Source organism: Meriones unguiculatus, chromosome 7, assembly GCF_030254825.1.
Source record: "Meriones unguiculatus strain TT.TT164.6M chromosome 7, Bangor_MerUng_6.1, whole genome shotgun sequence".
Taxonomy (NCBI): domain Eukaryota; kingdom Metazoa; phylum Chordata; class Mammalia; order Rodentia; family Muridae; genus Meriones; species Meriones unguiculatus.
In genome coordinates, this window is record NC_083355.1 from 16,429,172 (window position 1) to 16,446,148 (window position 16,977).

The following is a 16,977-nucleotide window of genomic DNA, read 5'->3' on the forward strand; positions in this document are numbered from 1 at the left end:
ATCCCAGCACTCGGGCAGGTAGAGGCAGGCGGATCTCTGTGAGTCTGAGGCCAGCCTGGTCTACAAATTGAGTCTAGGACAGTCAAGGCTACACAGAGAAACCCTGTCTCAAAGTAAATAAGCAGCATTCACCGAGCACCTCCTTTGTTGGCCTTGGCAGTCTTGCATAAAAGAAATGAGGAGAGAAGTCTAGAGTGAATAATGTCTGACCAGAGGTGGGGTGAGCTGCCAGGAATATCACAGGGCCGTAAAGTCTGGCAAACTGGTCACATCCCTCTAGCTGCTTTCCCCTCGATACCTCCTCTCGCTTCCGAAGGCCCTCCCCTGCATCCACAGATGTGTCTTTTTGGGTTTATCTGCTAGGGACTGGGGTTTGAGGGCGGCTGAAGCAAACAAGTCCTCACTTGGGTCTTGGCAAAAGAAAACAAAATTCCATCAAACCACCCACAAAGTCAGGCTCGGGCAGGGTTCTGTCTAGGAAGGAGGCCCGTACTGAGCATTGCCTCAGAAGAGAATTCTGAAACCAGCTCCATCCGGGTGGACTGCGAGGTGCTCCAACCACACCTCTGGCTAGAGATGTCAATCATCTTTAGTTAGCCAATAGCTACTCAAGTCCCAGGGGCCTGAGGGGAGAAAGGATCCTCTGGAAATGGGGCCCCTGCTTTGGAAATGACACGTCCTTCATAACGAGAACACAGGACTTGTCCCGTCACTTTGAACAGGCCTCCTGCAAACAGCTGAGGGGAGGGGGCGGCGAATGAGGGCAGAGGAGGCAAATCCAAGCCACAGACTTGTGTTCCGGTCCTCGTGGCTAGAGGAGGGCCCCCCACATGAGACAGAGGGGAAAGGTTCCTCAGAGGTTTCCGTGGGCATACATCTTTTCTCTGTCAAAAATCTGTATTAAGCATAAACCGTAGGCCCCTCCAGCTTACACTGGCAAAAGCCGGCCATAGAGAGACTCCTCCAGCCAGGCCAGCCCAGGGCTCCAGCTCTACAAAGAACTTTGCAGGAGGGAATGCATCCGTGTTCCGTCTGCAAGCAAGGATTCTACACCTCAGAGAGCAGCATGAGCCAGGGCCACATGCCGGGAAAGGGCGGTCCCCAAAGCAGATCCCGTCCATCACCCCACTCTCCATCTCTCCCAGGAGGCCCTCAGATTTATCTCCTTCAATCACACCTTCGAGCAAGACACTCCCAGGCTCAAAAGCCTCCAGAAGCTTCCCATGGGCTACCCAGCCCCACTCAGACTTCAGAGACCGGCTGCAACCTGCCGCACATCAAACGCCCTGCTTAAGAATCACCCGGGGGAGAGGGCTGTCTTTGTTAAGTGCAGGTTCTGATTCAGTTAATCCGGGTGGGTCCTCCCAGTCTGCTCTGCTAGCAGGCCTCCAGGTGCTGCTGGGCCAGTGTCTGGTTCCCTCTCAACTGCAAGGCTCCAGCCCTCGGTGCTGCAGGCACCCACAGCTCCCAGGGGCCGGAACGGCTCCCCTCCCACAGCCCTCTCTGCCTCGGTGCACATACTTGCGCGTGGAGGCCAGAAGACAACCTTGGGTTTTCTTTAGGGGTCATGCACCATTTTTTTTTTGTAAGTCTCTCGCTGGCCTGTAACTTAACAAGCAGGCTAGACTGGAGACCAAGGAGCCTATAACACAGTTTTCAACAGAATGTTCACCCCGCGAATGAATGGCACATTCCAGTTTTCCAGAATAATTAATTATTAATAATGAATAATAATAATTAATCAATAATAATAATAGAGAGGATCAGAGTCACTCTGTGTCTGTAGAGAACAAGAAAAGGCTGAATCGGGCTGTGACCCCGCCGGCCCTAGCCCTTCGCGACCCCAGCTCACCTGGCTGAACTGGCTCCGCTGTGGCATTGGGCTTCTTCTTACAAACATAAGGCAAGGCGATGCTGCAGTCATGGTTCTGCCAGCCGCCTGAGGACTCGGTGCGAATCACGCCGCAGTTCTCCTCCCCTGGGTTGTCCGGCTGATCTGTGGGGGCAGGCAGGGTGCCAGCACCCCAGGAGAGGGAAGCTCAGACTGCGTGGCTCCCAAGCTCTCTTCAGGGCCTCCCCTCGCCCTCCACTCCCTGGGATGTCTGCCCTGGCCCTAGAAGGCCACATTCCACCCCGGGGTCACCCTGCTTTCTAGCCTGGGCTCATGTCACCCCGAACCCCCTAATCAGCAATGTGTACTTAAGCCCTTATCTCCCTGGCCCTGGGCACATGGAGGCAGCTGTGTCGTCTAAAAGCTGTGAATAGGGAGTGAATCTGGGTCCACGCACCAAGCCCTACACTGGGCTCATCTGAGAAGGAGGCAAACAGTTCCCAGCTCACACTAACTACTCCACAGGCCTATTCTGGGGGGAGGCGGAAACCCAGACCTCTACCTCTAGAGTAGGGTTGGAGGAAGCCAAATGCCCAGGGGGTCCCCATGCCTCACCACTCTCCCAGTTGAGGTACTTGAGGGGCGAGTTGTCTGACCACTGCCAGCCTCCGCTGGTGTCCAAGTCATTCAAGCCAATCCACAGTGTGGAGCTGTAGCCGGTGAGGAGTCCTGGCAGAAAGAGCGCTCACTGAGAAAGGGGATCCCCTACCACCCCTCCCAAGCCAGGCGGAGGACGGGGGCAGGAGATGAGGTGCAAGGTGGGGGAAGGACGGGGTTGGGGGGAGGCGTGAGGTGGGGGGGACTTCCTGCCTGGTGGCGGGAGGAGGGGCTCATTTCAGACTTGCTGCCGTCCCCATCCCCCAGCATAGGTCAGACCTCTGCCGCGGGGGCCCGCCCTTGCCCTCACCGTTGATGTAGGTCTGCTCGTGGATCTCAGTGATGCTCAGCAGGTCTGCGCCCTGCTGCTCGCAGCTGGCCCAGGCCTCCCTCCAGGACAGTGTGGATTGGAAGTTGAACTGGTAACAGCTGTCAGTCAGCTGGTCTTTGTCCCAGAACGTCTCACAGTCATTACCTGCCACCACCGCAGATGGGCCATGGGTCCCTCCCCAACTCCCACGCAGGCGGAGGAGGAGGAGGAGGAGGAGGGGCAACTTCTCCCTCTCAGCCTACCCCAGCTCCCTGCTCCTCACCCCCAGCCTCCCTCCAGGGGCCCTCCCACCCCGTCTGCTCCTCACTCTTGATGGGGCAGAATCCCCAGCGCTCATCTTTGCCATAGTCCTGGGTGGTGGCGCACCACAGATGTCCATCTTCCCGGCCCGTGCTGGTGCAGCCATGGAACCACTGGTTGTCGTACTTGAAGGGGATGGTACAGGGCTTTCCGTGGGAGTTTCCCTGGATGGTGTAGACCTCTACAGGAGAAGAGAGCCATGCCTTGGGGCCATGCCTGGACCTCCGCAGGCCTGCTTCCCTCACACCCAGGGAAAGACCCCCTATATTAACCCAGGAGACTGGGAGTATGGGAGCGGGCAGGGGCCTGAGGAGTCTGGGGGGGGCGGGGAGGCAACGGCACCAGAAACAGCTTTAAATAGAGAACCAACTCTTGCAGCAGAGACAGCCGCAGAGGAGCATGGGACAGGCCTCCTGCACACCCCCACTAGGTGAGAAAAGGCCTTCCCAATTCCATGTCTTTCCAGCCGCATGGGGGGGCTGAGCCAGCTCACCACCTAACCAAGGTTCGGGGCTGTCCCTAAACAGAACACGGTTATCCTTCCAGGAAAGAATTCCAAAGACAGATCTGGTCACCAGCCCTTGAGTGACGAAGATCCCCACTAATCATCTGTAAAACCTGGTGGTGTTGACGAGGGACCTCTCCTGAGAGATCTGGGAAGGGGGGAGACCTTCAACCTCAGGCTATTCATTTTTATAAGCAGCATTAACCTTAAATCCTCTTAATTCGTTATTTGAATACGCTATTGGGATTTTTAAAAATTGACTGCAGTTTATTTAGGGGAGGAGATATCTAACATATAAAGGTCAGAGGACAACTTCGGGAGATGGTTCTCTCCTTCCACGATGGGGTCCCGGAGACTGAACTCAAACTGTCGGGCTCACTGGGCCATCTCACCAGCCCAGATGCCACGCATCTGCTGTCATCATAACTAGCGCAGCTTAGGAGTGGCTCACTGGACCCCTTTTCCTGTCTCCTCTCAGTTCAAAATGCTTGTAGCCCCCCTCCTCCTGTCTCTTGTCTTTGAGACTCAGCCCAGGCTGGCCTCCAATGCACTGTGTAGTCAAGGCTAGCCTTGGCCCTCCTGCCTCCACCGCCGAGCCACAGCGCCTGCCTGAGGCGCTTCCAAATCTTACTCAGCAGCATTCCCTAAGGCCTCTAGCTGGGCTCGGCACACTCGAGGCTCAGCGCAATCCTCTTTATCGTGTTAGCCTTTTTCCAGAAAAATCAGATTACTCCCCACAGCCACTCCTGTCATCATGCCACTTTCCCTGGGCCTAGGGAGGATCCGTGCCTTTCATGTCCTCCGTCACTTTGTGGGATGGTGCAAGCTAATTTTGAAATTCTCTTCATTTCTGCTTTTTAATCTTTACATTTCTGTCGCATGTATTTATCCGTTTATTTGTGAGTGTGTGTGTGTGAGAGAGAGAGTGATAAAGGACAACTATGAGGAGTTATTTCTCTACGTCCAGCTTGGAGGCCTCAGGCAGCAGGCACCTCTACCCACTGAGCCACCTTGCTGGCACCAAAGTTTTAATTTTATGTGTGTGCACACGCATGCGTGGGTGCCTACATGTATGCGGATACGTATTCATGTGCACGCGTGTGCATTTGGAAGCTAGATGACAGCGCCAACCTCCACGTCCCTGTTCGGTTATTTCCAGCCTCAAGACCTTTGCACCGTCTCCTCCGCCTGACAACTTATATGTCAGGTGAAAAAGGTCACATCTTCAGAAAGACCCTCTCTAATCTCCCAAGAAACCAGCTATCCCTGTTTCATGGGATTATAATTTTCTTGGCAATGTCTGTTTCTGATCTTCCCCCCCCCCCTTTGAGTTATCTAGGTAGGGTCTTTCCTTCCTTCTTTCCTTCGTTCCTTCATTCCTTCTTTCTCTTTCTTTCTTTCTGTTTGTTTTCTGAGACAGGGTTTCTCTGTGTCACCCCTGGAACTCACTCTGTAGACCAGACTGGCCCCAAACTCAAGACACCTGCCTGCCTCTGCCTCCGAGCACTGGGATTAAAAGTGTGCCGGCACCGCCCGGCGCACCTTGGGTTCTCTCATTAGCCAAGGACTTACAGAGTCAGCCAGGCTGGCTAGCCCTGAAGCACAGGGATGTTCCTGTCTCTGCTTCCCAGTGCTGAGATGATAAGCATGTTACCCTACATATATATGTCCTTTTTTATGCAGACTCTGGGGTTTAGCCTGGGTCCTCGGGCTTCTGTGACAAGCACTTGACTGACTGAGCCATCTATCTCCCCAGCCTCTAGTTTTGATTAAAAAAAAAAAAAGGTAAATTAAACCCTTTGCAGTCAATTGTCCTGATTATTTAAAATGTCTTCCTATTAGACAGTGACTGTCAGGCATCCACAGCAGTCGAGGCCTGTTCCTGTGGTGCCTCTTGCTGACAAGCAGCCCCTCACCATAGTACGGCCGGGCACACAGGTCTTCCTCAGTGCCGTAGACGGTCCACTGGCCGCTGCGGGACTGGTCACCCCGCTCAAGGGCGCCAGGCTTCGATGCGTTGCCAGCTCGGGCCCCCAGAAGCAGGGACAACTGGTCCCCCAGCGTGCGGCAATGCCAGCGAAGACTCAAAGCCTCTCGGTCACATTCATACATGCCCAGGGAAACCGTGGCGTTGGCGACCGGCCAGCCTGTGCCCAGGCACTGCATGGCACCAAGGTTGAAGAGTCGATTCCGAGAGACCCACTTCCAGCGCTGGGCGGGGAGGCTGGCATTGCAGGCTGGAGCGATTCGGACCTGCACGCCCTGGGCCTCCAGGCAGCCCTGCATGCCCTGGCTGAAGATGAGGAAGACATCGGGCTCTGGAAGGAAAGGCAGGAAGGAGTCATCACACCGTGGCCTTGGTGACTGGCCTACAAACACTGACCATTGCCCAGCACTTGTCTTGTGTTAAATCACTTGGTCTTCACTGCTATGTCCCTGTGCCCAGAGGTGGCATAACCCATTCCTGTTCAGCCCCGTGCCGCCTGAAAGCCAGATCCAGGCCTCTGCCCAACTCTAAAGTCAAACCTAACTCTCTACCAGCATATCCAATGCTCTGTACACACAGGCCCTTTATCTGTGGTTTCATTTTCTTCATTTACCTTTTGACAACTGCTGTCCAAAGATCTAAAACGAAGAACTCTAGAATTAAAGAACCCCTGCATTTTAAATAACCATCATTATGGTATTTTTATAATTGTCCCATTTCCTTATCATTAATTTCTCACTATGCCCAATTAAACTTTATTAAACCTTATCACAGGCACACATTTATAGGGAAAACACATTGTGTTTCGGGTCTGGCACTAACTATGGCCTCAGGCCTGCACTGGGGTTCTTGGCATGTCCCCAACGGGACAAGGGAGGATTGTATCTGCCAGAATCCCTTACAGGGCTGGGTAGAGGTGTTGACATTAGACTCAACTTCACTGAGCCCATCCTTTTCCTTCCAGATTTTCCTTCCTTCTGATCCACTCCTCCTCCATACTGAAAGACTCACACACCCCAATAACTCTTGAATGCTGTGGGTTGATTGTCTGGGTTTTTGTTTTGTTTTGTTTTGTTTTTTAAGTCAGTGCAATTAAGTCCTCTAGTTTCCTCCATCTTGCATCTTCTAACCTACTTCCTTGGAGAGCACACCCCTGTGAGGAAGACACAGGGGAATCCAATCCACCCCAAGAACAGTTTCAGATCAAAATACAAAGCTGGAATGGGTAAAAACAGAAAGTAAATTAGTGGCAGCCTACGGGTCTGGTATATAGGAATAGGAAATGGTTGCTTTAAAAAAAATTTTTTTTTAAGGTGTTTCATGGGTAGGAGGAATGATGAAAATGCTTTAGAGTAAAATTATCATGAGAATATTCTAAAACCTAATGAACTACATTGTGAATGGATAAGTGTTATAATATGTAAATGGCATCTGAAGGGAGACGAGAGAGAAGGAAAAAAAATAAAAGAGAGGATAGACTAAGGCTTAAAAACACAAAGCTGGTGGGGAGCGCTGGAGAGATGGCTCTGAGGTTAAGAACACTGTCTGCTCTTTCAGAGGTTCTGAGTTCGATTCCCAGCAACCACATGGTGGCTCACAATTATCAATAATGTGATCTGATGCCCTCTTCTGGCCTGCAGGTGTACATGCAGCTAGAGCACTCATATACATATAAATAAATAGATGAATGAATGAATGAAACACAAAGTGACTTACAGTGTCCCCAGACAGTAAACAAACCAGGATCTCTCAGACACTCACATTTCACTACCCTCCTCTTGTGCTCAGGCTGCCATCTTTGCACACAATACACACTTACTGCACATTCCAGCCTGCAGAGAACTTTTGTAGCCACCAGTGTGATGGTTAGTTTGAAATGTCACTCTGACACCATCTAGAACCAACCGAGGAGAGTATCAGTGAGGGCCCATCTGATCAGGTCGACCTCTGTGAGCGTCCATGGGGGGATTATCTTGATTACAGTAATTTAAACGGGAAGGCCGCCCACATTGGGTGGTACCATTCCATAGGAGAGCGGAGAGGCCGAGCTCAGGGCAAGCAAGCATTAATCCTGTAACTAGCTGCCTGAAGTTCCCGCCGCCCTGAGTTCCCTGCAATGATTGACAGTAGTCCGGAACTGTGGGTGAAGAACTTTCCGGTAAATTGCTTTTATCAGGGCACTTTATAGCAGCAATAGAAACAGAGACTAGGACGGCATGACACTAGCGCTTCAGGATAACTTGTTAATGAGTGTGTACGCAGCTTGGGTGCGAGCCTAACCTCTTTCTGACGGAGTTCTTCACTGCAGAGTGCTGCAGAGGTTAGAGAGGATAATTGATACACAGGCAGAGCAGGTCTGGGTCCGGGAGACAGTCAGTGTCTATGAGTTAGAGGCGAAGGAGAGAGAAGGGATTTGATAACTGTAGTCCCAAAGATGGTCAAAGATGGAGTTGCAATTTGGACTCAGTCTCTTCAGTTCAAACCCCCCATTCTTGCAGCTCCTGTGTTGGTCTTTTCAACCCTCTAGAGTCCATTTGCAATGAGCAGCCAGAATGCTCTTCCAAAGGTGTAAATGTATTCGAGAAAAAAATAATTTTTTTAAACCACTTAAAATAATATCAGAGCATTGAAGGCCATAAGGAAAAGGGACGGGTTCCATGAAATATCATTTTTTTTTCATGGCAAGATAAATGTCAAAAGCAAAGTCAAACTCAAAGGATGGCTGGTGTGGTGACATGGGACTGTGATCCCAGCACTTGGGAAGTGGAGGGAAGAGGAGCAGGAATGTAAGGTTGGTCTTGGCTACACACAGTGAGCGCAAGGCCAGTCTGGGCTACAGAAGACCTTCTCTCTGAAAACAAAGAGAGAAATCAAATTATAAAACTACATGTAACTTCTTAGAGGCAAGGAGTTGATTCCCTAGTACAAAGAGAGCTTTCATCAATATTAATAAATATATTATGAGAAAAAATATTAATAATGCACCATAAAACTGAAATGTCTGCACACAAAGCTAACCACGTGACATATCATTGGCTTTTAGATATTTGAAATGAAGGCCTGGGGTGCACCTCAGCAGCGGAGTGCCCAACTCACATGAGGGTTAAATTCCCAGCACCGCACATACAGAAAAGTGAGAGGCCAGGCAGAGGGCTCAGCGAATAGCATTTGCCGGCAGGCACAAGGATCTGACTTTACACCCCCAGCACCTGAGGAAACGCTGGGCATGGTGGCCCACACCTGTGACCCTAGAGCTGAGGAGTGGGGAGCACAGAGGCAGGGGGATCCTGAGGCTCAGTGGCCAGCCAGGCTAGCCAACTGGTGAGCTCCAGGTTGAGTAAGAGAGCTAGGCTCAAAAACACTAAGGTGGAGAGGAACTGAGGAAGACGTGGGATGGTACTTGACCTCTGACCTCCTTACTCACATACACCTGTACCCATGTGCACAAGTACACACACACACACACACACACACACACACAGAGAGAGAGAGAGAGAGAGAGAGAGAGAGAGAGAGAGAGAGAGATAACCTCATAGTAATAATAGAAAAAGAAGCAATGGCTTGCTTAAATTCCTTCAAAAAAACAATTCATCATTTTTCAAATAAAGTCCAATCTCCTTTCTAGGGGCCACAAGAATGGATGCCACTAAGTCCTACTGTGCTGTCTAGTTTTAGGGCAACCTGACATAAGGCAAGTCATCTGGGAGAAGAGAGGTTCACCTGAGAAAATGCCTCCAGAAGATCGGGCTATAGGCAAGCCTGTAGGGTATTTTCTCAGTAAGTGCTTGATGGGGGAGGGCCCTGCCCTTTGTGGAAAGCCTGCTTTGTGGAAAGCCTGCTGAGCAAGCCACGGGGTGAAAGTCAATAAGCAGCATCCATCCACAGCCTCTGCATCAGCTCCTGCCTCCAAGGCCCTGCCCTGACTTCCTTCAGGGATGAACAGTGATATGGAAGCAGAAGCCAAATAAACCCTTTCCTCCCCAGGTTGCCTTGGTCATGGTGCTTCACCTCAGCAATAGAAACCTTAACTACGACAACCCTCCTCTTCAGAAGCATGTAAACATCTGAGTGATGACTTTCTGTACACAGAAGCCATATGGCCTGTGTGAGCTCGGATCTCGCCAGTTCTCTTCCGCAAGCTGCACTGACTTCCTCACCCCATTTAGCCATTCCCAGTTGCAAGGCCTTTGTGATGTTTCCTCCACCCAACAATTCACATTTCAGAAGACAAGAAAAAATTATATTGCTAGATGGTGGTGGTGCACACCTCTGACCCCAGTATTCGGGAGGCAAAGGCAGGCGGATCTCTTGAGTTTGAGGCCATCCTGGTCTACAAAACAAGTTCCAAAACAGCCAGAGCTACACAGAGAAACCCTGTCTCAAAAAACAAAACAAAAATTATATTCTTAGAGACCCTCTCTAATCTAATAAACCACAGATGTCCTCTATTTTGTGGTTTGATTATAATTTTCCTTGTAATATTTACTTTTGACTTCCCCCCTCCCCTCAATCTGAGTTACCTTCGAATCTGATCCCTACATTATCTGGCACTTTTTACTGTTTACTAGACATTGTGGATAACATCTACCAATTTTCCTAGATTTGTTTATTTACTGTGTACCTGAGTGTATGTATGTACACCACATGCATGCAGTGCCTAAGGATGCCAGAAGGGGGCGCTGGATCCCAAAAAGCTGGCATTACGGTTGTGAGCTGCCATGTGGGTGCTGGGAACCAAACCTGGGTCCTCTGGGGGAGTAGCAAATGCTCTTTAGCAGCTGAGCCACTGCTCCAGTCCCCATGTCTACTCAGTTTCATTACACGTCAGCCACCACGGGGGTTCTATTGCACGTTGGGTCTGGTGGACGGTGTACCACAGGGAAGGGGATGTTTTCATATCTTTCTATCAAGGATGTCGAGTTCTGTTTGACAGGCAGTCACGTCCACCGTGAATCACTTGGATCCTGTGGAAGCTAGGTTTCAGGCTTAACTCTTAGGATGTACCCTGCCTTAGCCTTGGACCATGGAACTTCAACTTCTGCCTGCCTCCAGCCGAGGTTTCTGTCTCGACGTGGGGATCTGGGCCTCTCCCCACATATGCTCAACTCAGGAACCACAAGGGGGGGGGGCAGGGTTGAAGAGGTCCAAAAGAAATCCTGTGCTTCCTTCCTAGAATCTTCCTTGATGACCTGTAGCCTTTTTAGTTACCCCAAACTCATTTCTCTGTCTCTGCAGCCCCTGTCAGTCCCTCAAGCTCGGCAGTGTGCTCGGGGAAAAGTTACTCAACACACCACTCGCCTAGTTTTCTTTTCTTTTTAAGAATATACTTTCTTGAAGCTGGACAGATGGCTCAGCGGTTAAGAGCTCTGTCTCCTCTTCTAGAGGTCCTGAGTTCAATTCCCAACAACCACATGGTGGCTCACAACCATCTGTACTTGGGTCTGATGCCCTCTTCTGGCACGCAGGTGACCTGCAGATAGAACTCTCATGTAAAATTTTAAAAAAAGAATATACTTTCTGCATGCCTGTAATCCCAGCACATAGGGAGGCAGAGGCAGGCAGATCTCTTCAAGTTTGAGGCCAGCCTGGTCTACAAAGTGAGTCCAGGACATCCAGGACTACACAGAGAAACCCTGTCTCTAAACACAAACAAAAAAGTCTTTCTTTTATTACATTTTAACATTTGCAACCTCTGTTTGTGTGTGTGTGTGTGTGTGTGTGTGTGTGTGTGTGTGTGTGTGTCCATGCATGCACAGGATGCAGGGAGTCAGTTCTCTACCTCCATCGTTTGGATCTGGGGATTGAACTCGGATCTCCAGGCTTGGCGGCAGGCATCCCTACCAGCTAAGCCATCTAGATCACCCACCTTGCTTTTTGTTTTCAGATATTTCCCCCTCTCTACATCTGTCCGGTCTCAGTTCTTCTCTAGTGCCTCCAGACTGTCACATATCGTATTTTATCCTTAGTCTCTACACATTCTTGGTCGTAGAGTTAGACTTAAATAAGCTGGCCTACCATTTCTAGAAGCAGACCTTACTGTCCCACAAGCTCTATGCATTTTCTTCTCTCCCCTCTTGCTTCTCAGGTCCCGAGGGCTTGCTGTGTCTTCTCCATTACTACGGCTGACACACAGCAGTGCTTAGCCAGGTAACAAGTGCACGCTTGCCTGAATCTCATACCTAGGTCAGAACAACAGCCAATCGGCCTGCCTTTCTGTTCCCTGTCTAATGTGCAGGGATGCACCTGTCAAGTTACCTCGATGGGAGGTTTGATGGGCCCTGCCCTCTCTCCTGACAGTGTGTGTGTGTGTGGAGGGGGTCCTCTCTGGCAAAATGCACATGAGCTTCCTGAAATGCCACCTGAGTGGCCGCCACAGTTAAACTTCCTATTACTGAGTTCTCCAGGCTTAACCCGCCCCTTTCTTTCTCCTCTGAGTACTCGTAGCCTTCCCCTACGCGTCTATTTTGAAATCTTCACCCCGGGGATGATGGGGTTAGGGTGTGGGACTCGAGGGAGTGCTGAGGTGACTGGAGTCATACATTAATTAAGTAGGATTCATGCCCTCAGAAGGACTCCCTGGGGGCTGGGGTGTAGCTCTGCTGGCAGAGGGCTTGCCTAGCACGCAGGACTCACTCCTCAGCACTGCACGGATCAGGCGGGGCAGGTGCGTGCCTGCCATGGCACCACCACCAAGCAGAGGGTGGGAGTAAGGGAGTGTCAGCTCAGGGTCATCCTTGGCTGCATCCTGGAGTTCAAAGCCAACCCGAGCTACGTGAGTATCCCCACCCTTCCAACCCATGATGTAACCATGAGACGACGGCTGTGTGGGAGGACCTAGCCTCACCAGACACTGAAACTGTTGGCTTCTTGACCTGTGACTTCTTTGCCTCCCAGTCTGGGACCAAACAAACTTCTGTTGTTTATAACCTTACTAACTGTTCAAATGACCCTCTATTTCTGGAGCAGAGAAATATAACTGGACCCAGGATTTGACCCGGACCTACTCAATCTTCCTTTAAGGTTGAGTATCCTTGTGTGAGCTCGTGTGTGTGTGTGTGTGTGTGTGTGTGTGTGTGTGTGTGTGCGCGCGTGTGTGCGCGCGCGATGATGTATGCTCGTCATGTATGTGGGTCCATGAACCCATATGCCCTGTTTAGAGGCCAACATGCTGCTTCGTTGATCTCTGCTCTATTCCCTTGAGACAGAGGCTCTCACTGGGCCAGCTGGACTGGCAACCAAGGAGCTGCAGGCTCCTCCTGTCCCTGCCCCACAGTGATGGGGTTACAGGTGCACACGCAGCCTGAGCTGGCGGTTTGCTTTGTTTGGTTTTGTTTCATAAACACAGGAGATTGAACTGAGGCCCTCACGTTTGCAGAGCAAGGTCTCTGTCCCACCAAACCATCATCACAATCCCCGGGTTTGGCTATTTTCTTCTGTAAAACTCCACTCCAGGGAAGACAGCAGTAAATGAAAGTGAGCTTAGCAGGGGTTAAGGAAAGGGCCTGGGCCCGGAAAAAGGCAGAAAATATTTCTTGTTTTTATAGATGTTTTTCAAAGATAGGCCTGGATAAAAGGGTTCAAAACCTCTGGCTGGTGCGGACTTCCAGTGGGAGAGAATCTTGTTCTCAGCCAGATAATCCACAGCTCAGCCCTGAAACGGTGATAATAAATGTCAAGTGGGAAGACCGAATGAGGTCCATACCAGTTGGCAGAGACCACCCCAAGCCCGTTTCGCTTGACAGATGAGAAAACTGAAACCCAGAGAAGGGCTGGGATAGCAGTCCCTTTCAGCATCTAGGTTCCCCCTGTCAGAGCTGAAGGCCTCCTGTGACCACCTGAGACCTGGGATCAAATCCACCTAATCTCTTGGAGTGCTTGCTTAGGCTCACAGAGCTTTCCCATGAAAATTCCTAGCACCCACCACTGTCTTCGCCTTCTTGGGATTTGTAATCCAGTTAGAGAAAGATGCCGACTTTGAACAAACAAGCCCTTAAGTTCCAGGTGTCTGGCTGGGTGTACGAGAGAGATCTGTTGCCTTCTCAGGGTCTGAAGCCACTGGAAGGATCTAGGGGCAGACGGGAAGAACGCAGGTCCTGAGCTGCTGTGTTAGTGACTGAAAACTGGTCCCGATGAGGAACAAAGACCTGGGGAAAGCTAGAGAACAAAGGAGAGGTGGAGAGAATTCCTGAGGAGACTACTGGAGACTCAGCCAAGCCAGGAGGCCAGGGCTCTTGGAGAGAGGGCAGGGACACAGCCTCGGTAGAGCAGAAAGTGCTGGTTGGGGAGAGAAGGGGATGTGGGCTTGCTGAGAACTGCTCCTAGCTCTCTGTGTTCTCACCAAGCTCATATGGAGCAGGCAGGAGGGGACTCAAGCGTGGAGGCCTAATGTCCCCCAAAGGGACCCCCCAGCCTCATTCACACCCAAGCACACTCACACACCCGGGTGGTGTGTGCCAGTGCACGGAGCGAAAGTGCCCCATCTCAGAGATTCCAGTCCCCTGCGCTTACTAGGATCTCAGAGGTCCTGCCCGGGACAAAGGGACCCCTTGTCTCACTTCTGGAGCAGGGCTACCTGTCAAGTTGCAGCTCACTACGTATTTATGAATGAGTAAGTACATAAAAGTCGTCAGTGACCTGTGTACTAGGCATTGGTTAGATGTGAGGTTTGTTAGGAATTTCAGAACCAGGGATGTAACTATGTTTGTAAGTTGCTCAGCAAGTACATAGTCCTGTGCTCAGTTGCAGGCAACACACACACACACACACACACACACAGGCACTCAGTATCCAATCCCCCTGGCCACCATGACGTAGCTAACACAAAACTCAAACGAGGCCAATCAGAGAATGCCCCTAGAATAAAGACAGTTTTCTTTCTGCAAAGGTTTCCAGAGGGGTGCTGCCAGCAGCCACGTTTCCTATCCTGAAGGGGTAACACAGAAAGGAACAGAGCTGAACACTGGAAGGAGACAGAGTGCCGTCCCCGTGACACTGGGCACACAGTCTCCATCCCTGAGCCCCCGTGGCTGTCCTAGCCCTCCATCCTGTGAGTCACTCGGAATCACGTCTGCTCCTTCTCTTTTTTTGCCAGGGCTTTGCACCCTGAGCAAGCACTCTGACACTGAGTCACAGCCCCGCTCCGTGTTGAGCCTGTCTGTGTTTGTGCTTCTGTTCTGGTAATCAAAAGAATCCTTGGCACCAGCGCCCACGTCACCATTTATTTTCCTTACTCTCTGGGAAGCTCTGCTTTGCCAGACCTGTGTCCGAGGCCGCCGTGGCATGTGGATCCTTTCAGGGGAGGCTGGATTCCCAGTGTGTTCTCCTGACCACCCTTCTGGTTGTTCCCACCCGCCTGCCAGCCCTCTCGCCCCGTGCTGATGACACAAGCCTGTTGGAAGGGAAATTAAACACAAGTGAGATGACACGGCCTCTGCCCTCGAGCTGTTGACAGGGAAGCTGGAGAGATGGACACCCTGAAGCAATCTATGAGAAAGCTACAGGCCAACCCAAATTTATACTGCATGGTTGGAAGGATGGTGCTGGGCGGAAAAGGGCTTTCCAGGTAACCGGAGTATAATAGCAATTTCTCCGGTACCGCCACAGACACCAGAGAGACCACTCACCAGGAAAAAACACTCCAGTCCACCCTTCCAGCACATCTGGGACATTGCCGTGGAAATTTATTCCCATGCACAGAGGAAAGTGTTTTGTTGTTTGTTTTTTCTTAATTTATTTGGTTTTACGTGCATTGGTGTGAGGGTGTCAGGTCCCTTGGAACTGCATTTACAAACAGTTGTGAGCCGCCATGAGGGTGCTGGGAATTGAACCCAGGTCCTCTGGAAGAGCAGACAGTGCTCTGAAGCCCTGAGCCATCTCTCCAGGCCCCGCAAAATGAGTTGTAAAGCAGTGTGCCCTGACCAAAGAGATGTCTGTCTTGTCAAAGTCACCTTCCCTTCCCACATATGCAGAATGCTCTGCTGAAGTCCCCCAGCGTGGGGGGAGTGGGGGGGTGGAAAGGGAGGTGGAAGGGCTGAATGCAGCTTTTATTTCTCCACAGAAACCCTCCTCTCCGCCCCTGCAGCTTTCCAGATTCCTCCAGAGCAGACCCAGTAGAGGTCTGAGCCCTCGGATAATCTGCTGCTCTCCATGACAAGCTGAAGACATCACGGCTGAAGCAGCCGAGAAGCTAATTCTAGCACCGTACCTAGCATGTAACAGCCTCTCGGGAAATCTCTGGTGAAGGAAAGGCATGCGCAGTGAAACCCTGAAGGCGTGAGCAGAGGCGAGGACAGGAGGGTGTTCCAAGTTGGGGTACTGCAGGAGCGGAGGCCAGACACTGGAATCTGAAACTGGGGGCCCAGCGACCATATGGCTTAGCTCTTACAGAATTGGCGACTTCACGGGGTAGGAGGGAGAGAAGACCTAAAGAGGACATTGCAGGGTGGCCTTCAGCCCTTCAGTCTGTCTCTTATTATTCCCCTCCCCAGGTCACACAGAGGCAGAGGTGAGGGGGTCATCCCAGGGAGGGCCTGAGGCTGGCCACAGGGCTGCCAGCCAAGAGAAGCAGCTGTTTTCAATTGGCCTTAAAGGCCAGGCCTGGAAATGTCCCTGAGTCAGCAGAAGCTGCCAGCTCCGCCCTGCCTAGGGGCCAACCCGGGGACCCAGCAGTTCATCCAACATCCCCTCTGCTAGACTCTGCCCAGGTACCTGGAGACACCTTAACCCCAGGCTAGGGGATAGAGCCATCCCTTTCCATCGAGGCACACAGTCCTGTCCCACCCCACCGCACCACAGCCCTGAGGCGGGCCCCTTGCTCCTGCTCAGCGGCTAGTTCCTGCCCATCCAAACTGCTTGCCGCCCACGGCCTCAGGGGCATCATGCCTAAACCTTCCCCGGCAGCACAGGCACACACACACACTTGCTGGAGTACAGCCCCTTGCTCCAGTCGCTGGGGGACTCCTCCGTCACTGTTTTCCGGACATGCTCTTCCTTCTGGTTTAGCGTTAAGTGGGTTGACAAGTGTGCTAGCGTATGTCTGACCAGAATGCCTGTAGGGGTGGGGTTCTCACCTCCCTACTGACTGCAAGAGAGCTTGCAGGAGACAGTGGGAAGCCTGGATCTACCTGCTTTCCAGCATCCTTTGGATCTGCAAGTCCTGGCCCAGGGAAGGGTCTCGGTGGGGCTTGGACCCTGGGGTTCTCTGGGAACAGAAATCTTCACCACCTTGGCTCTCTCTCTCTCTTGTTGGGAGTGTTGGCTCTTAGCCAGGCATGGTGGCACGTGCTGCAATCCCAGTGCTCAGGAGGCTTAAGGCAGGATGACTGCTACTGAAAGGCTAGCCTGGGCTACATAGCGAGCCTGTGTTC

General features: G+C 51.6%; 1 protein-coding gene across 2 annotated transcripts in view; it reads right to left on the reverse strand.

The window, feature by feature from the left end:
• Window positions 1-16,977, reverse strand: part of Mrc2 (mannose receptor C type 2) — a 54,673-nt gene that overhangs the window by 17,757 nt on the left and 19,939 nt on the right. For both annotated transcript variants that reach the window (XM_021645579.2, XM_021645580.2), the window contains exons 2-6: window positions 5,541-5,942; window positions 3,127-3,300; window positions 2,799-2,963; window positions 2,447-2,560; window positions 1,853-1,996 (exon numbers count right to left, since the gene is read on the reverse strand). In XM_021645579.2, the coding sequence (XP_021501254.1) occupies window positions 1,853-1,996; window positions 2,447-2,560; window positions 2,799-2,963; window positions 3,127-3,300; window positions 5,541-5,942 (999 nt within the window). The remainder of the gene's footprint in view (window positions 1-1,852; window positions 1,997-2,446; window positions 2,561-2,798; window positions 2,964-3,126; window positions 3,301-5,540; window positions 5,943-16,977) is intronic.